Source organism: Pseudophryne corroboree, chromosome 7, assembly GCF_028390025.1.
Source record: "Pseudophryne corroboree isolate aPseCor3 chromosome 7, aPseCor3.hap2, whole genome shotgun sequence".
Taxonomy (NCBI): domain Eukaryota; kingdom Metazoa; phylum Chordata; class Amphibia; order Anura; family Myobatrachidae; genus Pseudophryne; species Pseudophryne corroboree.
Window position 1 is genome coordinate 193,412,127 of NC_086450.1, and position 24,816 is coordinate 193,436,942.

At 47.4% G+C, this 24,816-nt stretch overlaps 1 protein-coding gene across 3 annotated transcripts in view; it reads left to right on the forward strand.

Annotated features, from left to right (window-relative positions):
- The window catches only part of ZNF142 (zinc finger protein 142), an 84,130-nt gene that overhangs the window by 3,889 nt on the left and 55,425 nt on the right, over positions 1 to 24,816 (forward strand). For all 3 annotated transcript variants that reach the window (XM_063933894.1, XM_063933895.1, XM_063933896.1), the window contains one exon: positions 13,254 to 13,874. In XM_063933894.1, the coding sequence (XP_063789964.1) occupies positions 13,254 to 13,874 (621 nt within the window). The remainder of the gene's footprint in view (positions 1 to 13,253; positions 13,875 to 24,816) is intronic.

Below are 24,816 nucleotides of genomic sequence, written 5' to 3' on the forward strand. Positions count from 1 at the left end.
TGTGGGCCGGCTCCTCCCTCTATGCCCCTCCTACCAGACTCAGTTTAGAAAATGTGCCGGAGGAGCCGGTCATGCTTTGGAAGCTACTGAAGAGTTTTCTGCATTTATTTTCTTTTTTGTGGTTTTCAGGCAGGTCTGGCTTGTACCAGACTGCCTGCTTCGTGGGACATTGGGGGGTGGGGATGGCCCAACCTCCCTAGCGTTAATGGTCCCGTTCCCCGCTGACAGGACACTGCGCTCCTGAGGGTCCTATTCGCAAGCCCAACCACGGCGAGCGTACATTCCTGCAGCACGCCGCCACCCCTAACAGAGCCAGAAGAATGAAGAGTGGTGAGTAAGTGGCCGGCGTCCCGGTTAGTGGATCGCCGGCTGTAATGGCAGCACAAGGGTAGGAGCGCAGCGCTGACAAGCAGGCTGCGGCTCCAGACTTCAGAGGCATTCAGGGTGTGTGTTCCGATGTGAGGGACGAGCTGAAGCCACAACATCCATATACCCACAATGGCAGTGCTTCTACAGGGGTTTTAACCCACTGTAGGACAGAAATTACCTCAGCCAGTATAAAAAAAACGGGAAGACCGCGCGCCATTAAGGGGCAGGGCTTAACTATGAGCAGATCCAGCAGCTCACCAGCGCCATTTTCCCTCTGCAGCTGAACACAGACAGACTGGCAGGCAAGCGCAGCTCCTCCACAAGGACTCTAGAGCACCTCAGCGGTACCAGGGGGTCATAGCAAAGGGGAGGAGCAATATTTGGTGTACTAAACCCTATTAAGGGTACTTAGTTTGCGACCCAGCTGAATTTGTACTTTAGCTATAGGGGCGCTGTGTCGCTGGCTCCAATATACTCTGTGTCTCCCTAGAGGGCTCTGTGTGGGTTAACTGTGTTGTACCCTAATTTCCTGTGTGTGTGTGTGTGTGTGTGTGTGTGTTTTCTTTCACATTTACTATGTCAAAGGAGTGTGTATCATGAACAGCAGAGTGTTTTTCTCAATCTGGGGGATCACTGCCATGTACTCAGGATAGTACACATTCTCAGGCTAGTGGATCTAAACCAGTATGGTTAGATTCATTAAAAGGGATGATTTCAAATATTTCAAATAAATTATCCCAAAATGAGAAGGAGACGCAATACGTAAGGCAGTCTGTTGATGACCTGATGAATAGAGATTCAGTGGTTATTCCAGTGTCTCAGACCCCTGCCATTTGTCCACAGAAGCATACTCTGGCCCAAATGCAGGTTGATACCGATGATGATGATGATGTAGCAGACCCAGAGGAGGGTGAGGTGGACTCTGGAGGGGGAGATGCAGCTTTGTTAAAGGGAATACAGGCCCTGATAGAAGCTATTAGAGATGTCCTGCACATCCCTGACAAAGTGACAGAGGAAGATGAGGAATCTTATTGTAATGTAAAAAATTAATTTTCGGCTACTTTCCCTGCATCTAAGGAATTAAATTCCCTATTTGAAGCAACTTGGGTAAATCCTGACAAGAAGTTTCAGGTCCCAAAACTGTTACTCACCTCCTTCCCGTTCCCTCAGGATGATAGAATAATATGGGAAAACCCGCTGATAGTTGACGTGTCGGTTTCTAGGCTGTCACGTAAGATAGTTTTACCTGTTCCTGGGGCAGCTTCCTTGAAGGATGCTGCAGACCGCAAGATTGAGACCACTCTCAAATCTCTGTACACAGCTGCGGGGGTGGCCCAGAGACCCACTATAGCTTGTAAATGTATCTCTAGGGCCATTGCTTAATGTTCTGGTAATCTAATTGACGGGTTAGATTCCTTGTCCAGGGGGGAGATAATTTTACTCCTACTGCATATACAGGATTCTGCTAACTTTATAGTGGAGGCCATAAAGGAAATTGGTTTACTCAATGCACGCACCACTGCCATGGCAGAGTCAGCACACAGGGGCTTGTGGCTACGCCAGTGGACTGTGGACGCGGATTCCAGGAAGGGTGTGGAAAGCCTACCTTTCACAGGTGAAGCCCTCTTTGGAGATGAACTGGATACGTGGATATCCAAGGCTACGGCGAGTAAGTCTACATACCTTCCTTCCGCAGCTCCCCTGGCTAGAAAATCCTACACTGCTCCAACTCTGCAGTCCTTTCGGACAGCAAAGTTTAAATACAAAACCAAAGGTTCTTCTACGGCCTTCAAAGGCAATAGAGGTAAACCCAGAAAACCAGCAACTGCTGGTTCACAGGAACAGAACCCCTGTTCTGCTTCCTCTAAGCCTTCGGCATGACGGTGGACCGCACTGCCTGGAAGACAGGCAGGTGGGTGCCCATTTGAGATTCTTCAGTCACATGTGGGCAACATCATGCCAGGATCCCTGCGTCAAAGATCTTATAGCCCAGGGCTACAGACTGGAGTTTCAGAATCTCCCACCTCACAGATTCTTCAAATCAGGCTTACCAGCTTCTCCAGAAGCAAGTATGACTTTGCAGGAAGCAATTCAAAAACTGGTACAAACTCAGGTCATTGTTCCAGTTCCACTTCAGCTGCAAAACCAGGGTTATTATTCCAACCTGTTTGTAGTTCAGAAACCGGACGGTTCGGTAAGGCCCGTTTTAAATCTCAAGTCATTGAACCCATACTTACGGGTGTTCAAGTTCAAGATGGAGTCTCTGAGAGCGGTGTTCTTAGTTCTGGAGGAGGTTGAATTCTTGGTGTCTCTGGATATCAAGGATGCGTACCTTCATATTCCGATTTGGCCTCCTCATCAGGCTTATCTAAGGTTTGCATTACAGGACCGTCACTACCAGTTTCAGGCCCTGCCATTTGGCCTATCTACAGCACCGAGGGTGTTCACCAAGGTAATGGCAGAGATGATGTTTCTCCGCCACAAACAGGGAGTGAACATAATACCATACCTGAACGATCTGCTGATAAAAGCACCATCCAGGGAGAGGTTGTTAGTCAACATTGCCCTCTCAACCCGACTACTCCAGGATCACGGGTGGATTTTGAACCTACCAAAATCTCATCTGGAACCAACACGGAGGCTTCTTTTCCTGGGGATTATATTGAATACGGAGGAGCAGATGGTATTCCTTCCGTTGGAAAAAGCATTGGTGATCCAGTCAATGGTGCGGGATGTTCTAAGACAAAACCGGACATCGGTGCATCTGTGCATTTACCTTCTGGGGAAGATGGCGGCCGTTTACGAGGCGCTGCAGTACGGAAGGTTTCACGAAAGGCCCTTCCAGCTGGATCTGCTAGACAAATGGTCCGGATCGCATCTTCAGATGCACCAGAGGATACGTCTGTCGCCAAAAGCCAGGATTTCTCTTCTGTGGTGGCTTCAGACTTCTCACCTGACCGAGGGCCGAAGGTTCGGGATTCAAAATTAGATTCTGCTAACCACAGATGCAAGCCTCAGAGGTTGGGGAGCAGTCATCCAGAGGGAACAGTTCCAAGGAAAATGGTCAAGTCAGGAAGCCATTCTTCCAATCAACATTCTGGTACTAAGGGTCATACAACGCCCTTCTACAGGCATCGCATCTTCTTCAAGATCAAGCCATTCAGGTTTAGTCGGACAATGTGAAGGCAGTAACGTACATAAACCGACAAGGTGGAACGAAGAGCAGTGCAGCAATGTTGGAGGTAACCCCTCTGGGCAGAAAGACACGCTGTGGCGTTGTCCGCGATCTTCATTCCGGGAGTAGACAACTGGGAAGCAGACTTCCTCAGCAGACACGACCTCCACCCAGGAGAGTGGGGCATTCACCCGGGGGTGTTCAGGTGCTTGACACGTCGGTGGAGAATGCCACACATCGACTTGATGGCCTCTCGTCTCAACAAGAAGCTCAAGCGGTATTGTTCCAGGTCGAGGGACCCGCAAGCAGTGGCGGTGGGCACTCTGGTGACTCCATAGGTCTACCAGATGGTGTACGTGTTTCCACCACTCCCATTGATCCCAAAGATTCTCAAAAGAATAAAAACGGAAAAGGTTCAAGCAATTCTCATTGCTCCGGACTGGCCAAGAAGGGCCTACTGGAGATGCTCCTACAGGACCTGTGGCCTCTATCTCTTCGCGAGGACCTTCTCCAACAGGGGCCGTTCGTCTATCAAGACTTACCACGGCTATGTTTGATGGCATGGAGGTTGAGCGTCAAATTCTAGCCCGGAAAGTGATCCCGGATAGGGTTATTCCAACCCTGATCCAAGCCAGAAAGGGTGTAACGTCTAAACATTACCACAGTATTTGGAAAAAATACGTCTCTTGGTGCGAGTACAGGAAATTTCCTGTGGTGGAATTTCAACTGGGACATTTTCTCCTTTTTCTGCAGTCAGGTGTGAATGTGGGCCTATGTTTGGGCTCCATAAAAGTCCAGATTTCGGCCTTATCCATTTTCTTCCAGAAACAATTGGATTTTCTCCCTGAGGTTCAGACTTTTTGAAGGGGGTTCTGCACATCCACCGCCCCTTGTGCCTCCTACGGCACCTTGGGATCTCAACGTGGTGTTGCAGTTCCTGCAAACGGAATGGTTTGAGCTTTTACATGACGTTGACGTCAAGTTTCTTACATGGAAGGCCGTCATGCTGTTGGGCTTGGCTTCTGCGAGGCGTATGTCAGAGCTGGGTGCGTTCTCACAAAAGCCCCGATTTGATTTTCCGTGAAGATAGGGCTGAACCTCAGAACTCGTCAGTACTTTTCTTCCAAAGGTGGTGTCTGCGTTTCATATCAACCAGCCTATTGTGGTTCCGGTGCTTACCGACACCTCTGCTACTTCAAAGTCCTTGGATGTTGCGAGGGCTTTAAAGATCTATGAAGCGGATGGCTCATCACAGAAAATCTGACTCGCTGTTTGTTCTATATGATCCCAATAAAATTGGGTGTCCTGCTTCAAAGTAACGTAGTAACTAAGGTTGAAAAAAGACAATTGTCCATCGAGTTCAACCTATATCTGGTCTCCTATTCCGTCTTATTATAGGACTAGTTATTTTTATGTTAGGACTAGTTATATTAACTATAATGCGTGCCTACGCACCATAACCCTGAATATTTTTATCCAATAGGAATTTATCTAACCCATTCTTAAAGGTGTTGACTGAGTCCGCCATTACTACTCTCTCAGGCAAGGAATTCCAAACACGTATTGTCCTTACTGTGAAAAAAACTTTTCGCCTTAATGTGCGGAAAATCCTCTCCTCTAACCTAAGCGAGTGACCACGTGTCCTCTGTGCTGGTCTTATAGAAAACAGGTCCCTCCCAAGTTCTGTGTATTGACCCGTTATATATTTGTAGATGTTGATCATGTCCCCTCTTAGTCTCCTCTTTTCCAATGTAAACATGCCTAGCCTTGCAAGCCTTTCCTCGTATTCCAGCGTCTCCATGCCCTTGATTAGTTTGGTCGCCCGCCTCTGAACCTTTTCTAGCTCCAGGATATCCTTTTTGTAATATGGTGCCCAAAATTGCACACAGTATTCAAGATGTGGCCTCACTAGTGATTTATATAATGGGAGTATAATACTCTCGTCCCTTGCATCAATTCCCTGTTTTATGCATGCTAATATCGTATTAGCCTTCTTTGCTGCACTCCTACTTTGGCTACTGCTGCTTAATTTGTTATCTATGTGAACCCCTAGGTCTTTTTCCAGTACAGAATCCCCTAATATGTGAGTAATTGGCTGTTTAATAGGGAACAGCGAGTGGGGGGTTAATGGGATGTACTCTGAATGGGCTTCAGTACTCAGTGGAATACTGCAGGGCTCAGTACTCGGGCCATTGCTGTTTGATATATTCATTAATGACCTAGGTGAGGGACTGGAAAGCACAATGTCAATTTTTCGCAGATGACACTAATTATGTAGAATAATTAATTCAGACAACTATGTTGAGTCGCTACAGAATTGCTTAACTGGACTGGAGGCCTGGGCAGACAAATGGAGAATGAGGTTCAATATAGACAAATGTAAAGTTATGCACCTTGGGACTAAGAACGATCAGGCAGCCTATAAACTAAATGGGGAAAATGTAGGGATAACGGTAGTTGAAAAGGATCTGGGTGTGCTCATCGATTATAAACTTGGTAGCAGTTTGCAATGTCAAAATGCAGCAGCAAAGGCTAATAAGGTGTTATCATGCATAAAACGGGGAATGGAGAAAAGGGATGAGAGTGTAATCCTGCCACTGTATAAATCATTGGTGCGACCACACCTGGAATATTGTGTACAGTTTTGGGCACCATACTATAAAAAAGATATCTTGGAACTCGAAAGGGTTCAGAGGCGAGCCACCAAACTGGTTAAGGGGTTAGAGGCATTGGACTATGAGGAAAGACTTAAAAGGCTTGATATATTCACACTGGAAAAGAGGCGACTGAGAGGGTACATCATTAATATTTATAAATACATTAAGGGACAATACAAGGATCTATCAAACGATTTGTTTACCAAAAAAACACTACATAGGACACGAGGACACCCACTGAGGTTAGAGGAGAATAAATTCCATACCCAACTGAGAAAAGGATTCTTTACAGTAAGAGCAGTAAGGATTTGGAATTCTCTTCCAGAGAAGGTAGTAATGGTGGACACAATCAATAAGTTTAAAAATGGATTAGATAAATTTCTAGCTGAAAAAATATCCAAGGATACAGCATTTAATTGATATTTAAAGAAAAAATTAATAAAATAATGTAATGTACAATAGGTTGAACTCGATGGACATTTTGTCTTTTTTTCAACCTCAACAACTATGTAACTATGTAATATTACCCCATTTAGTATGTAGGTGTTATTTTTGGTCTTGCCCCCACAGTGCATTACCTTACACTTGTCTGCGTTGAACCTCATTCTCCATTTTGCTGCCCATGCTTCCAGTTTAGTTAAGTCGTTCTGAAGAGACTCGGCATCCCCCTCCGTATTTATAACCTTACACAATTTGGTATCGTCTGTGAAAATTTACACCATGCTCTCTAGACCTACTGTTAGGTCGTTGATGAAAATTTGAACAATTGCACGCTGGATCAGGCTTACCATCCAGCATGCTTATTCCACGGCAGGTTTGCCGTGTCCACAATCTGTACAGGCCCACTCTACTAGATCGGTGGGTTCTTCCTGGTAGGCTGCCCGGGGTGTCTCGGCTTTACAGCTCTGCCGAGCAGCTACTTGGTCTGGTTCGAACACGTTTGCTAAGTTCTACAAGTTCGATACTTTGGCCTCTGAGGATCTTCAGTTTGGTCAATCAGTTCAGCACTCTCCCACCCGGTTTGGGAGCTTTGGTACATCCCCATGGTACTAATGTGGACCCCAGCATCCTCTAGGACGTAAGAGAAAATAGGATTTCTCTGACGTCCTAAGTGGATGCTGGGGACTCCGTCAGGACCATGGGGAATAGCGGCTCCGCAGGAGACAGGGCACAAAAGTAAAAGCTTTAGGATCAGGTGGTGTGCACTGGCTCCTCCCCCTATGACCCTCCTCCAAGCCTCTGTTAGGTTTTTCTGCCCGGCCGAGAAGGGTGCAATCTAGGTGGCTCTCCTAAAGAGCTGCTTAGAGTAAAAGTTTTATTAGGTTTTTTATTTTCAGTGAGTCCTGCTGGCAACAGGCTCACTGCAACGAGGGACTTAGGGGAGAAGAAGTGAACTCACCTGCGTGCAGGATGGATTGGCTTCTTAGGCTACTGGACACTAGCTCCAGAGGGACGATCACAGGTACAGCCTGGATGGGTCACCGGAGCCGCGCCGCCGACCCCCTTGCAGATGCTGAAGAGAGAAGAGGTCCAGAAATCGGCGGCTGAAGACTTCTCAGTCTTCATGAGGTAGCGCACAGCACTGCAGCTGTGCGCCATTGCTCTCAGCACACTTCACACCAACGGTCACTGAGGGTGCAGGGCGCTGGGGGGGGCGCCCTGGGCAGCAATGAAAGTACCTATACTGGCTAAAAATACATCACATATAGCCTCTGGGGCTATATGGATGTATTTAACCCCTGCCAGGTTGTCAGAAAAACGGGAGAAGAAGCCCGCCGAAAAGGGGGCGGGGCCTATTCTCCTCAGCACACAGCGCCATTTTCCCTCACAGAACTGCTGGAGGGAAGGCTCCCAGGCTCTCCCCTGCACTGCACTACAGAAACAGGGTTAAAACAGAGAGGGGGGGCACTTATTTGGCGATATGATTATATATTAAGATGCTATAAGGGAAAACACTTATATAAAGGTTGTCCCTGTATAATTATAGCGTTTTGGTGTGTGCTGGCAAACTCTCCCTCTGTCTCCCCAAAGGGCTAGTGGGGTCCTGTCCTCTATCAGAGCATTCCCTGTGTGTGTGCTGTGTGTCGGTACGTGTGTGTCGACATGTATGAGGACGATGTTGGTGAGGAGGCGGAGCAATTGCCTGTAATGGTGATGTCACTCTCTAGGGAGTCGACACCGGAATGTATGGCTTATTTAGGGTATTACGTGATAATGTCAACACGCTGCAAGGTCGGTTGACGACATGAGACGGCCGGCAAACAAATTAGTACCTGTCCAGGCGTCTCAAACACCGTCAGGGGCTTTAAAACGCCCATTTACCTCAGTCGGTCGACACAGACACAGACACGGACACTGACTCCAGTGTCGACGGTGAAGAAACAAACGTATTTTCCTTTAGGGCCACACGTTACATGTTAAGGGCAATGAAGGAGGTGTTACATATTTCTGATACTACAAGTACCACAAAAAAGGGTATTATGTGGGGTGTGAAAAAACTACCTGTAGTTTTTCCTGAATCAGATAAATTAAATGAAGGCGCTCACACGCTTATCACAAGTGGCGTTACCGTCTCCAGATACAGCCGCCCTCAAGGAGCCAGCTGATAGGAGGCTGGAAAATATCCTAAAAAGTATATACACACATATTGGTGTTATACTGCGACCAGCGATCGCCTCAGCCTGGATGTGCAGTGCTGGGGTGGCTTGGTCGGATTCCCTGACTGAAAATATTGATACCCTTGACAGGGACAGTATTTTATTGACTATAGAGCATTTAAAGGATGCATTTCTATATATGCGAGATGCACAGAGGGATATTTGCACTCTGGCATCAAGAGTAAGTGCGATGTCCATATCTGCCAGAAGATGTTTATGGACACGACAGTGGTCAGGTGATGCAGATTCCAAACGGCACATGGAAGTATTGCCGTATAAAGGGGAGGAGTTATTTGGGGTCGGTCCATCGGACCTGGTGGCCACGGCAACAGCTGGAAAATCCACCTTTTTTACCCCAAGTCACATCTCAGCAGAAAAAGACACCGTCTTTTCAGCCTCAGTCCTTTCGTCCCCATAAGGGCAAGCGGGCAAAAGGCCAGTCATATCTGCCCAGGGATAGAGGAAAGGGAAGAAGACTGCAGCAGGCAGCCCATTCCCAGGAACAGAAGCCCTCCACCGCTTCTACCAAGTCCTCAGCATGACGCTGGGGCCGTACAAGCGGACTCAGGTGCGGTGGGGGGTCGTCTCAAGAGTTTCAGCACGCAGTGGGCTCACTCGCAAGTGGACCCCTGGAGCCTACAAGTAGTATCCCAGGGGTACAGATTGGAAATTTGAGACGTCTCCCCCTCGCAGGTTCCTGAAGTCTGCTTTACCAACGTCTCCCTCCGACAGGGAGGCAGTATTGGAAACAATTCACAAGCTGTATTCCCAGCAGGTGATAATCAAAGTACCCCTCCTACAACAAGGAAAGGGGTATTATTCCACACTATATTGTGGTACTGAAGCCAGACGGCTCGGTGAGACCTATTCTAAATCTGAAATATTTGAACACTTACATACAAAGGTTCAAATCAAGATGGAGTCACTCAGAGCAGTGATAGCGAACCAGGAAGAAGGGGACTATATGGTGTCCCTGGACATCAGGGATGCTTACCTCCATGTCCCAATTTGCCCTTCTCACCAAGGGTACCTCAGGTTCGTGGTACAGAACTGTCACTATCAGTTTCAGACGCTGCCGTTTGGATTGTCCACGGCACCCCGGGTCTTTACCAAGGTAATGACCGAAATGATGATTCTTCTTCAAAGAAAATGGACGATCTCCTGATAAGGGCAAGGTCCAGAGAACAGTTGGAGGTCGGAGTAGCACTATCTCAAGTAGTTCTACGACAGCACGGGTGGATTCTAAATATTCCAAAATCGCAGCTGTTTCCGACGACACGTCTGCTGTTCCTAGGGATGATTCTGGACACAGTCCAGAAAAGGGTGTTTCTCCCGGAGAAGAAAGCCAGGGAGTTATCCGAGCTAGTCAGGAACCTCCTAAAACCAGGAAAAGTGTCAGTGCATCATTGCACAAGGGTCCTGGGAAAAATGGTGGCTGCTTACGAAGCGATTCCATTAGGCAGATTTCACGCAAGAACTTTTCAGTGGGATCTGCTGGAAAAATGGTCCGGATCGCATCTTCAGATGCATCAGCGGATAACCCTGTCTCCAAGGACAAGGGTGTTTCTTCTGCGGTGGCTGCAGAGTGCTCATCTATTAAAGGGCCGCAGATTCGGCATTCAGGACTGGGTCCTGGTGACCACGGATGCCAGCCTGAGAGGCTGGGGAGCAGTCACACAAGGAAAAAAAAAAATTTCCAGGGAGTGTGATATAGTCTGGAGACTTCTCTCCACATAAATATACTGGAGCTAAGGGCAATTTACAATGCTCTAAGCTTAGCAAGACCTCTGCTTCAAGGTCAGCCGGTATTGATCCAGTGTGACAACATCACGGCAGTCGCCCACGTAAACAGACAGGGCGGCACAAGAAGCAGGAGGGCAATGGCAGAAACTGCAAGGATTCTTCGCTGGGCGGAAAATCATGTGATAACACTGTCAGCAGTGTTCATTCCGGGAGTGGACAAACTGGGAAGCAGACTTCCTCAGCAGGCACGACCTCCACCCGGGAGAGTGGGAACTTCATCGGGAAGTCTTCCACATGATTGTGAACCGTTGGGAAAGACCAAAGGTGGACATGATGGCGTCCCGCCTGAACAAAAAACTGGACAGGTATTGCGCCAGGTCAAGAGACCCTCAGGCAATAGCTGTGGACGTTCTGGTAACACCGTGGGTGTACCAGTCGGTGTATGTGTTCCCTCCTCTGCTTCTCATACCCAAGGTACTGAGAATTATAAGACGTAGAGGAGTAAGAACTATACTCGTGGCTCCGGATTGGCCAAGAAGGACTTGGTACCCGGAACTTCAAGAAATGCTCACAGAGGACTCATGGCCTCTGCCGCTAAGAAGGGACTTGCTTCAGCAAGTACCATGTCTGTTCCAAGACTTACCGCGGCTGCGTTTGACGGCATGGCGGTGGAACGCCGGATCCTAAGGGAAAAAGGCATTCCGGAAGAGGTCTTTCCTACCCTGGTCAAAGCCAGGAAGGAGGTGACCGCACAACATTATCACCACATGTGGCGAAAATATGTTGCGTGTTGTGAGGCCAGGAAGGCCCCACGAAGAAATTTCAACTCGGTCGATTCCTGCATTTCCTGCAAACAGGAGTGTCTATGGGCCTCAAATTGGGGTCCATTAGGGTTCAAATTTCGGCCCTGTCAATTTTCTTCCAGAAAAGATTGGCTTCAGTTCCTGAAGTCCAGAAGTTTGTCAAGGGAGTACTGCATATGCAACCCCCTTTTGTGCCTCCAGTGGCACTGTGGGATCTCAACGTAGTTCTGGGATTCCTCAAATCACATTGGTTTAAACCGCTCAAATCTGTGGATTTGAAATATCTCACATGGAAAGTGACCATGCTGTTGGCCCTGGCCTCGGCCAGGCGAGTGTCAGAATTGGCGGCTTTGTCTCACAAAGCCCATATCTGATTGTCCATTCGGACAGGGCAGAGCTGCGGACTCGTCCCCAGTTTCTCCCTAAGGTGGTGTCAGCGTTTCACCTGCACCAGCTTATTGTGGTACCTGCGGCTACTAGGGACTTGGAGGACTCCAAGTTGCTGGATGTTGTCAGGGCCCTGAAAATATAGGTTCCAGGACGGCTGGAGTCAGGAAAACTGACTTGCTGTTATCCTGTAGGCACCCAAAAAACTGGGTGCTCTTGCTTCTAAGCAGACGATTGCTAGTTGGATGTGTAGTACAATTCAGCTTGCACATTCTGTGGCAGGCCTGCCACAGCCAAAATATGTAAATGCCCATTCCACAAGGAAGGTGGGCTCATCTTGGGCGGCTGCCCGAGGGGTCTCGGCTTTACAACTTTGCCGAGCTGCTACTTGGTCAGGGGCACACCCTGGCTGAGGAGGACCTGGAGTTCTCTCATTCGGTGCTGCAGAGTCATCCGCACTCTCCCGCCCGTTTGGGAGCTTTGGTATAATCCCCATGGTCCTGACGGAGTCCCCAGCATCCACTTAGGACGTCAGAGAAAATAAGAATTTACTTACCGATAATTCTATTTCTCGTAGTCCGTAGTGGATGCTGGGCGCCCATCCCAAGTGCGGATTGTCTGCAATACTTGTACATAGTTATTGCTACAAAAATCGGGTTATTATTGTTGTGAGCCATCTTTTCAGAGGCTCTGCTGTTATCATGCTGTTAACTGGGTTCAGATCACAGGTTGTACAGTGTGATTGGTGTGGCTGGTATGAGTCTTACCCGGGATTCAAAATCCTTCCTTATTGTGTACGCTCGTCCGGGCACAGTATCCTAACTGAGGCTTGGAGGAGGGTCATAGGGGGAGGAGCCAGTGCACACCACCTGATCCTAAAGCTTTTACTTTTGTGCCCTGTCTCCTGCGGAGCCGCTATTCCCCATGGTCCTGACGGAGTCCCCAGCATCCACTACGGACTACGAGAAATAGAATTATCGGTAAGTAAATTCTTATTTTTAATTACCTACCTGTAAATCCTTTTCTCGTAGTCCGTAGAGGATACTGGGCGCCCGCCCAGTGCTTCGTTTCTTCCTGCACTGTTACTTGGTTAAGTATTGTTGGTTTAGCAGTTGCTGTTCCAGGTTTAAAGTTTGGTTAGCTTGGCTTTCCTCTAGTTTTGTGTGTGCTGGTTCGGAATTTTACCACTATCCTTTTATATCCTTCTCTCAAAGTATGTCCGTCTCCTCGGTCACAGTTTCGTAGACTGAGTCTGGTAGAAGGGCACAGAGGGAGGAGCCAGCCCACACTATCAATTTCTTAAAGTGCCCATGGCTCCTAGTAGACCCGTCTATACCCCATGGTACTAATGTGGACCCCAGTATCCTCTACGGACTACGAGAAAAGTATTTACCGGTAGGTAATTTAAATCCTTTTTTTTCCCTTTATCAGTCACTTAACTTTATTTAATTTGTCTGTCCAGGTATGTCAGATAGTGTTTCAGCTTGCCCTGATGCCAGCTTGTTATCTGAGGATACCTACTGTCAGCTTGCAGACTCCGAAACACCAGAATGTTCCAATAATTCCTGTAGTGAGACAGTCATCACCATGAAGGACCAAGTTACCATTGGTCAAGAGGAAAACTCTTCTGAAGTGGAAAAGGATGCCTTCTTCTGTCCAATTTGTCATAAAGATTTCAAGACACCCACTGAATTAAAGGAACATTTCAAAAGCCACCCTTCTCCACCTCAAGACTTCAAGTGCTGGCAGGGTGGCTGCTCGTTCACTGCACAAGACTTTAAGAGATTTCAGTCTCATCTCAGGCGGGAGCATAGATTGTCACCGGTGACTTGTTCTCACCGCACCTGCCGCCTTCTGTTCCCGAACCGTGGAGAGATGTCCCGACACTTTCGCAACCATTTTCCATTTCACTGTAACCATTGTGACTTTGTCAGCTCCAACACAAAGGTGTTCTGTCAGCATATGAAGTCTCATTCTACACAAGGACAAACACATTTAGCTGTAGAAAAATCTAAATCCAAACAGCCATCTCCAACAGTTGATCCAACAAGGGAGAGATCAGGTCAGAGCATACCCCAGTCTAGTAAGTACTCATGTGACTGTTTATTACTTCTAGATCCTTACTGCCATTCTCTGGATAAAAACAAATACAATTTAAGGAATGTTCTACCTTGAAAGAACTGTGTGTGTTTTGCTTTTTTATCATTTTTATTTATTTATAATAAATACTAAGAAACTGCACTCATACAAGTAATAAAAATGATAATCAGACTGATATGGCAGAAAAACTAAATGTTGTCAAGGTACATAAAATATTGAATTAGTATGGAAAAAATATATAACCTAAATATAACATTATATAGATCTATATTAACAAATCTAAATGATATATAAACTGAGTAAGCTGCAGAGTTCATCAGTAACCCGTGGAAAAATGAACAGTGGGGGCTATTCAGAGATGGATGCACATCTACTCACATGCTGGGGGCTGCCCAGCACAGGCAAGGCCACCCCGCGATGAGTTCGCAATTTAATTGCGAACGCATTGATTTGAGGTCGACTCCTGGCAGGCAGTCCGGTGCCACTCTTTTTTTTTTTCAGCGTAGCTGTATGTGACGTCACACAGCCGCCCTTGAAAATGGTCCGAATACGCCTGTGCTGTATGGACCACGCCCATGAAACGCCGCATCGACTCCTCCCTGACGGCCGATGCTGTCAATCGCCTTGCAGCTGCATAGTGAAGGGTCGCGCACTATAGACGTTGCGCATGCGCAGACTCTCTGGATGCAGCTGCTGTGTGCGAACACGTGCTTGCGTCCAGGTCAGAATACCTCCCAATGTTCATAAAATCATAGATGTATAATAAATTGCTGCTTAAGAAAGATGCTTGAGGATGCACAAGTCCCAAATAATAGTGTACAAAGCAAAGTGAATTGCCGCTTTGAAAGGGGTGGTCTTCTGTATACCGGCGATCGGGCTCCCGGTGCTCAGTATACCGGCGCCGGGAGCCCGACAGCCGGCATACCGACACTTATTTTCCCTCGTGGGGGTCCACGACCCCCATAGAGGGAGAATAAAATAGTGTGCACCGTGCCCGTAGCGTGGCCAGCGCAGCGAGCCCGCAAGGGGCTCATTTGCGCTTGCCACACTGTCGGTAAGCCGGCGGTCGGGCTCCCGGCGCTGGTATGCTGGTCGCCGGGAGCCCGACCGCCGGCCAGCCGTAGTGAACCCTTTGAAAGAATATGGTGGAACTATAAGTTTAATAAAATGTAGTGCTATGCACTTGTATTCAAACTCAATACTAATGACCTGGGTGAACGTGAAAAATCTCTGGCTGCTTGATCAGTCCCCAGGTCTGACACCCATCAAGGTGGCCACCTGGCTTGGGAATCCCTGCTGCCAGTTGTAGTTGAGGTTGATCACTTCAGTGGCAGCTTGTACAAACAGCAGTTCCCAATGTTGGCAAATAACTAATCGACCAATGTCCTCTGCAGCATTCAAATAATAAGATAGTGAAGAGTGCCCTTTGACCCTGACGCATTTTTCTACCAGATATATAGACTACAGTGTGGATTGAAAGTTTGGGCACCCCAGGCAAAAATTCATTTTAATGTGCAAAAACAAGCCAAGGAAAGATAGAAAAATCCCCAAAAGGCATCAAATTACAGATTAGACATTTTTATAACATGTCAAAAAAAAGTTTCATTTTATTTCCATCATTTACACCTTCAAAAGAACAGAAAACAAAAAATGGCATCTGCAAAAGTTTGGGCACCCTGCAGAGTTAATACCTTGTACTGCCCCCTTTGGACAGCTGAGACCTGGCAGTGTCATGGATTGTTCTCAATCATCGTCTGGAAAGACCAGGTGATGTCAATCTCAAAGGTTTTAAAAGCCCAGACTTATCTGACCTTGCTCCAACAATCAGCACCATGGGTTCCTCTAAGCAGTTGTGTAGAACACTGAAACTGAGAATAGTTGACGCTCACAAAGCAGGAGAAGGCTATAAGAAGATAGCAAAGCGTTATCAGATGCCCATATCCCCTGTTCGGAATGTAATTAAGAAATGGCAGTCATCAGGAACAGTGGAAGTTAAAGCAAGATCTGGAAGACCAAGAAAAAATCAGACAGAACAGCTCGCAGGATTGTGAGAAAAGCAAGTCAAAATCCACGTTTGACTGCACGATCCCTCCGGGAAGATCTGGCAGACACTGGAGTTGTGGTACACTATTCCACTATAAAGAGATACTTGTACAAATATGGTCTTCATGGAAGAGTCATCAGAAGAAAACCTCTTCTACGTCCTCACCACAAAAATCAGCGTTTGAAGTTTGCAAATGAACATATAGACAAGCCTGATGCATTTTGGAATAAAGTTTTGTGGACCGATGAGGTCAAAATCGAACTTTTTGGCCGGAATGAACAAAGGTACGTTTGGAGAAAGAAGGGCACAGAATTTAATGAAAAGAACCTCTGTCCAACTGTTAAGCATGGGGGTGGATCAATCATGCTTTGGGGTTGTATTGCAGCCAGTGGCACAGGGAACATTTCACGAGTAGAAGGAAAAATGGATTCAATAAGATTCCAGCAAATTTTGGACGCTAACATAATGCCATCTGTGAAAAAGCTGAAGTTAAAGAGAGGCTGGCTTCTACAAATGGATAATGATCCTAAACACACCTCAAAATCCACGGTGGATTACATCAAGAGGCGTAAACTGAAGGTTTTGCCATGGCCTTCACAATCTCCTGACCTCAACATAATTGAAAATCTATGGATAGACCTTAAAAGAGCAGTGCGTCACAGACAGCCCAGGAATCTCAAAGAACTGGAAGACTTTTGTAAGGAAGAATGGGAGAAGATACCTCAAACAAGAATGGAAAGACTCTTGGCTGGCTACAAAAATAAGAATTTACTTACCGATAATTCTATTTCTCGGAGTCCGTAGTGGATGCTGGGGTTCCTGAAAGGACCATGGGGAATAGCGGCTCCGCAGGAGACAGGGCACAAAAAGTAAAGCTTTCCGATCAGGTGGTGTGCACTGGCTCCTCCCCCTATGACCCTCCTCCAAGCCTCAGTTAGGTACTGTGCCCGGACGAGCGTACACAATAAGGGAGGAATTTTGAATCCCGGGTAAGACTCATACCAGCCACACCAATCACACCGTACAACTTGTGATCAAACCCAGTTAACAGTATGATAACAGAGGAGCCTCTGAAAGATGGCTTCCTAAACAACAACCCGAATTAGTTAACAATAACTATGTACAATTATTGCAGATAATCCGCACTTGGGATGGGCGCCCAGCATCCACTACGGACTCCGAGAAATAGAATTATCGGTAAGTAAATTCTTATTTTCTCTATCGTCCTAGTGGATGCTGGGGTTCCTGAAAGGACCATGGGGATTATACCAAAGCTCCCAAACGGGCGGGAGAGTGCGGATGACTCTGCAGCACCGAATGAGAGAACTCCAGGTCCTCCTTAGCCAGAGTATCAAATTTGTAAAATTTTACAAACGTGTTCTCCCCTGACCACGTAGCTGCTCGGCAAAGTTGTAATGCCGAGACCCCTCGGGCAGCCGCCCAAGATGAGCCCACCTTCCTTGTGGAGTGGGCCTTTACAGATTTAGGCTGTGGCAGGCCTGCCACAGAATGTGCAAGTTGGATTGTGCTACAGATCCAACGAGCAATCGTCTGCTTAGACGCAGGAGCACCCATCTTGTTGGGTGCATACAATATAAACAACGAGTCAGATTTTCTGACTCCAGCTGTCCTTGCAATATATATTTTTAATGCTCTGACAACGTCCAGTAACTTGGAGTCCTCCAAGTCACTTGTAGCCGCAGGCACTACAATAGGCTGGTTCAGATGAAATGCTGACACCACCTTAGGGAGAAAATACGGACGAGTCCGCAGTTCTGCCCTGTCCGAATGGAAAATCAGATATGGGCTTTTGTAAGATAAAGCTGCCAGTTCTGACACTCTCCTGGCCGAAGCCAGGGCTAGTAACATGGTCACTTTCCATGTGAGATATTTTAAATCCACCTTTTTTAGTGGTTCAAACCAATGAGATTTTAGAAATTCCAAAACCACCTTGAGATCCCACGGTGCCACTGGAGGCACCACAGGAGGCTGTATATGCAGCACTCCCTTAACAAAAGTCTGGACTTCAGGAACTGAAGCCAATTCTTTTTGAAAGAAAATCGACAGGGCCGAAATTTGAACCTTAATAGATCCCAATTTGAGACCCATAGACAATCCTGATTGCAGGAAATGTAGGAATCGACCCAGTTGAAATTCCTCCGTCGGAGCACTCCGATCCTCGCACCACGCAACATATCTTCGCCAAATGCGGTGATAGTGTTGCACGGTTACTTCCTTCCTTGCTTTAATCAAAGTAGGAATGACTTCTTCCGGCATGCCTTTTTCCTTTAGGATCCGGCGTTCAACCGCCATGCCGTCAAACGCAGCCGCGGTAAGTCTTGAAACAGACAGGGACCCTGCTGAAGCAAGTCCCTCCTTAGAGGTAGAGGCCACGGATCTTCCGTGATCATCTCTTGAAGTTCCGGGTACCAAGTCCTTCTTGGCCAATCCGGAACCACTAGTATCGTTCTTACGCCTCTTTGCCGTATAATTCTCAATACTTTTGGTATGAGAGGCAGAGGAGGAAACACATACACCGACTGGTACACCCAAGGCGTTACCAGCGCGTCCACAGCTATTGCCTGCGGATCTCTTGACCTGGCGCAATACCTGTCCAGTTTTTTGTTGAGGCGAGACGCCATCATGTCCACCATTGGTCTTTCCCAACGGGTTACCAGCATGTGGAAGACTTCCGGATGAAGTCCCCACTCTCCCGGGTGAAGGTCGTGTCTGCTGAGGAAGTCTGCTTCCCAGTTGTCCACTCCCGGGATGAACACTGCTGACAGTGCTATCACATGATTCTCTGCCCAGCGAAGAATCCTTGCAGCTTCTGCCATTGCACTCCTGCTTCTTGTGCCGCCCTGTCTGTTTACATGGGCGACTGCCGTGATGTTGTCCGACTGGATCAACACCGGTTTTCCTTGAAGCAGAGGTTCTGCCTGGCTTAGAGCATTGTAGATTGCTCTTAGTTCCAGAATGTTTATGTGAAGAGACGTTTCCAGGCTCGTCCACACTCCCTGGAAGTTTCTTCCTTGTGTGACTGCTCCCCAGCCTCTCAGGCTGGCGTCCGTGGTCACCAGGATCCAATCCTGTATGCCGAATCTGCGGCCCCCCAATAGATGAGCACTCTGCAACCACCACAGAAGAGATACCCTTGTCCTTGGAGACAGGGTTATCCGCTGGTGCATCTGAAGATGCGACCCTGACCATTTGTCCAACAGATCCCTCTGGAAAATTCGTGCATGGAATCTGCCGAATGGAATTGCTTCGTAAGAAGCCACCATTTTTCCCAGGACTCTTGTGCATTGATGTACAGACACCTTTCCTGGTTTTAGGAGGTTCCTGACAAGCTCGGATAACTCCTTGGCTTTTTCCTCCGGGAGAAAAACCTTTTTCTGAACCGTGTCCAGAATCATCCCTAGGAACAGCAGACGAGTTGTCGGCATTAACTGGGATTTTGGAATATTCAGAATCCAGCCGTGCTGTTTTAGCACTTCTTGAGACAGTGCTAATCCCATCTCTAGCTGTTCTCTGGACCTTGCCCTTATTAGGAGATCGTCCAAGTATGGGATAATTAATACGCCTTTTCTTCGAAGAAGAATCATCATCTCGGCCATTACCTTTGTAAAGACCCGAGGTGCCGTGGACAATCCGAACGGCAGCGTCTGAAACTGATAGTGACAGTTTTGTACAACGAACCTGAGGTACCCCTGGTGTGAGGGGTAAATTGGAACGTGGAGGTACGCATCCTTGATGTCCAAGGACACCATAAAGTCCCCTTCCAGGTTCGCTATCACTGCTCTGAGTGACTCCATTTTGAACTTGAACTTCTTTATGTACAGGTTCAAGGACTTCAGATTTAGAATAGGTCTTACCGAGCCGTCCGGCTTCGGTACCACAAATAGAGTGGAATAATACCCCTTTCCCTGTTGTAGAAGAGGTACCTTGACTATCACCTGCTGAGAGTACAGCTTGTGAATGGCTTCCAAAACCGTCTCCCTTTCGGAGGGGGACGTTGGTAAAGCAGACTTCAGGAAACGGCGAGGCGGATCTGTCTCTAGTTCCAACCTGTACCCCTGAGATATTATCTGCAGGATCCAGGGATCTACCTGCGAGTGAGCCCACTGCGCGCTGAAATTCTTGAGACGACCGCCCACCGCCCCCGAGTCCGCTTGAGAAGCCCCAGCGTCATGCTGAGGCTTTTGTAGAAGCGGGGGAGGGCTTCTGTTCCTGGGAAGGAGCTGCCTGTTGGTGTCTCTTCCCCCTTCCTCTGCCTCGTGGCAGATATGAATATCCCTTTGCTCTCTTGTTTTTAAAGGAACGAAAGGGCTGCGGTTGAAAAGTCGGTGTCTTTTTCTGTTGGGGAGTAGCTTGAGGTAAAAAGGTGGATTTCCCGGCTGTAGCCGTGGCCACCAAATCTGATAGACCGACTCCAAATAACTCCTCCCCTTTATACGGCAAAACTTCCATATGCCGTTTTGAGTCCGCATCGCCTGACCACTGTCGCGTCCATAAACTTCTTCTGGCCGAAATGGACATAGCACTTACCCGTGATGCCAGTGTGCAGATATCCCTCTGTGCATCACGCATATAAAGAAATGCATCCTTTATTTTCTCTAAAGACAGTAAAACATTGTCCCTATCCAGGGTATCAATATTTTCAATCAGGGACTCTGACCAAGCTACTCCAGCACTGCACATCCAGGCTGTCGCTATAGCTGGTCGTAGTATAACACCTGTATGTGTGTATATACTTTTTTGGATATTTTCCATCCTCCTATCTGCTGGATCTTTAAGTGCGGCCGTCTCAGGAGAGGGTAACGCCACTTGTTTAGATAAGCGTGTGAGCGCCTTGTCCACCCTAGGAGGTGTTTCCCAGCGCGCCCTAACCTCTGGCGGGAAAGGGTATAAAGCCAATAACTTCTTTGAAATTAGCATCTTTTTATCGGGGGCAACCCACGCTTCATCACATACATCATTTAGTTCTTCTGATTCAGGAAAAACTATAGGTAGTTTTTTCACACCCCACATAATACCCTGTTTAGTGGTACCTGTAGTATCAGCTAAATGTAACGCCTCCTTCATTGCCAAAATCATATAACGTGTGGCCCTACTGGAAAATACGGTTGATTCGTCACCGTCGCCACTGGAATCAGTGCCTGTGTCTGGGTCTGTGTCGACCGAGTGAGGCAAAGGGCGTTTTACAGCCCCTGACGGTGTTTGAGGCGCCTGGACAGGCACTAACTGATTGTCCGGCCGTCTCATGTCGTCAAACGACTGCTTTAGCGTGTTGACACTATCCCGTAATTCCATAAATAAAGGCATCCATTCTGGTGTCGACCCCCTAGGAGGTGACATCCCCATATTTGGCAATTGCTCCGCCTCCACACCAATATCGTCCTCATACATGTCGACACACACGTACCGACACACAGCAGACACACAGGGAATGCTCTTAACGAAGACAGGACCCCACTAGCCCTTTGGGGAGACAGAGGGAGAGTTTGCCAGCACACACCAAAAGCGCTATATATGACAGGGATAGCCTTATAATAAGTGCTCCCTGTATAGCTGCTTTTATAATATAATTTTTGCCACTATTTTGCCCCCCCTCTCTTGTTTTACCCTGATTCTGTAGTGCAGTGCAGGGGAGAGACCTGGGAGCCGTCCTGACCAGCGGAGCTGTGTAAGGAAAATGGCGCTGTGTGCTGAGGAGATAGGCCCCGCCCCTTTTCCGGCGGGCTCGTCTCCCGCTCTTTAGTGTATTCTGGCAGGGGTTAAATATCTCCATATAGCCCCCGGAGGCTATATGTGAGGTATTCTTTAGCCAAATAGGTTTTCATTTGCCTCCCAGGGCGCTCCCCTCCCAGCGCCCTGCACCCTCAGTGACTGCCGTGTGAAGTGTGCTGAGAGGAAAATGGCGCACAGCTGCAGTGCTGTGCGCTACCTTTAGAAGACTGAGGAGTCTTCTGCCGCCGATTCTGGACCTCTTCATGTTTCAGCATCTGCAAGGGGGCCGGCGGCGAGGCTCCGGTGACCATCCAGGCTGTACCTGTGATCGTCCCTCTGGAGCTGATGTCCAGTAGCCAAGAAGCCAATCCATCCTGCACGCAGGTGAGTTCACTTCTTCTCCCCTAAGTCCCTCGTTGCAGTGATCCTGTTGCCAGCAGGACTCACTGTAAAATAAAAAACCTAAGCTAAACTTTCTCTAAGCAGCTCTTTAGGAGAGCCACCTAGATTGCACCCTTCTCGGCCGGGCACAAAAATCTAACTGAGGCTTGGAGGAGGGTCATAGGGGGAGGAGCCAGTGCACACCACCTGATCGGAAAGCTTTACTTTTTGTGCCCTGTCTCCTGCGGAGCCGCTATTCCCCATGGTCCTTTCAGGAACCCCAGCATCCACTAGGACGATAGAGAAAAGCGTTTACAAGCTGTGATACTTGCCAAAGGGGGCAGTACAAGGTATTAACTCTGCAGGGTGCCCAAACTTTTGCAGATGCCATTTTTTGTTTTCTGTTCTTTTGAAAGTGTAAATGATGGAAATAAAATCAAACTTTTTTTGACATGTTATAAGAATGTCTAATCTGTAATTTGATGCCTTTTGGAGATTTTTCCATCTTTCTTTGGCTTCTTTTTGCACATTAAAATGATTTTTTGCCTGGGGTGCCCAAACTTTCAATCCCCACTGTATATCATATACATACATATTTTAATATATATTGCTAATATAGAGCTATATGATGTTATTATATTTTATAGTAATGTAATATATTTTTCTTCTGCAGGGTTCATAGGGTGTCCACAGGGAACATCGGGGTTGTAGGTGGTGGATGAAGTCCGGGCACCAACTGTAAAGCTTTCAGCGTATCCCAGAATGCTTGGCTCCTCTCCCCTATAACCCCGCCTCCAGGCCAAGGTAATCAGTTTTAGTTGGTGCCTACAGGAAGCAGATGCACCGTCACAGGGGGCTGCTACATGCAATCCCAAAAGCTTTTTAATTTTTTCATTTGTTTTTTTTACTGTTTTTCACTGGGCTGGCAGCGCTGTAAGTCTTCAACGCTGCAGCCCCATCACCCCCTGCCAGCGCCGAGACTCCCTCTTGGCCTTTGCCTTAGACGGGAACTTGAGGCAGGGGGACCACACGCTGTGAGAGGGACTGCATGGCTGGCAACCGGGGCAGGTAAGAGGGTCCGCTCTTATGGGGACCCGCACTAAATCGCGGTCCACTGCGCTTCTGAGGGAGAACAGACAGCGTCGCTGATGTGAGCACTGTAACTGGCTAACTCCACTAGACCACGAGGGCTACAGGGCACAGGTTAGGGTTTTAAAACACTGTGGTTAACTAATGCATGTCTACCATTAGTGGTAGACCTATTGACTGTAGACCTTTTTAGTGTAGATCTAATAATCCACATCCAGCTTTTCCTGCTGTCTGAGTGTCTTTTTCAAGCTATAATATGCATATATCCCTGCACTTAAACCATGTGTACAGGTGCTGTCAGGGGTATCTTTAACAGCAATAGTCTGTTTTTAGTCACATACGTTACTCTGTTTGTGCATCACTGTGGTTATAGCAGAGTATTTAAGCACCCTGATAGTTTTACACAATGTCTAACAAAAAAAATTGCAACAAGCAGAATCCCTGGAATTACTCTCATGCAAAGCATGTGGTGCCGGGTTATCTGCAGAGTTTATGTGCTAACTGTTATGCATCTCCTGGTCAGTCCACGACTACTGTTTCTAAACAAGAGCCTCCCTGGGCTGCCTTTTCACAATTGCTGGGTACTTTGGTGGACCGACTTACAGCCCCCTATGGGCCCTTCTATGTCGTTGCTGCCTAACATGGTCCCAATAGTAAATCCACCCTGGGCAGAAACCTTCTATAATCAGGTGCAAAAACTGACCCAAACCCTATCTAGTCAGAGATTGTCAGAAAATTAATCGTCCAGACAGGCTACGTCATCCACTCAGTCCACTATCATATTGGATTCTAATGTATCATCTGGCGAGGAGGGTGAGGATTCTGCCCCTTTGGTCACAGATTCCTGTGCAGTAGAAGAGGAGGCTCCCCTAGTGGTAGACGAGATTGCCTTAGTTGAAGCTGTAAAGCAGATCCTGCAGCTATTAGATGAGGATTCCCTACCTGTTGCTAAGAAAACAGATGTGTTCAAAAAACAAAAGACAGTCAGATCAGAATCTCCTCATTCTGATCATTTCATGGAAATTAGACCGGTGGTTAGGAATACTCCTGCTAAAAAGTTTTCTGTGTCCAGAAGGGTGTTATCCCACAATCCTATTCCAGCAGCGGATTGCACAAAATGGGAAGACCCTCCCTAGTGGATTTGCTGTCACAAGTTTGGTGCAGACATCCAATTTGCCTGTCACAATGTTGTCCTCAGTAAAAGAACCAACTGATAGGCCAATTGAAAACCGAGTTAAATCTATCGTTTTTCTCACTGGGGCTATTAATAGGCCTACAATGGCAGCTTCATGGGCCGCAAAGGCAGTAGTAGCATGGTTACATGCAATTGGAGAGGAACTGCCTGTAGAGATTTCTGAAGAATGCAGAATGTACCTAGAACATATTAAGAGAGCAAAATCTTACATTAGTGAAGCATTATCGGACGCTGGCATACGAGCAGCCAAAGCGTCCGCAACATCAGTACTTGCAAGGCGTATAATTTGGTTACGTTCTTGGAAAGCTTGTTTGGAATCCAAGAAAACTTTTACCCTTCACAGGAGAGATTCTATTTGGAGAGGAGTTAAACAAAATTGTGACAGCTTTTTTTCTGGTAGCTCCTGCTCCTCGTACTAAAAGCACTTCCTTTCGTACCTTACTCCCTCAAGGTAAAGCGAAAGGACAGGTGTTTCCTAGACAAACA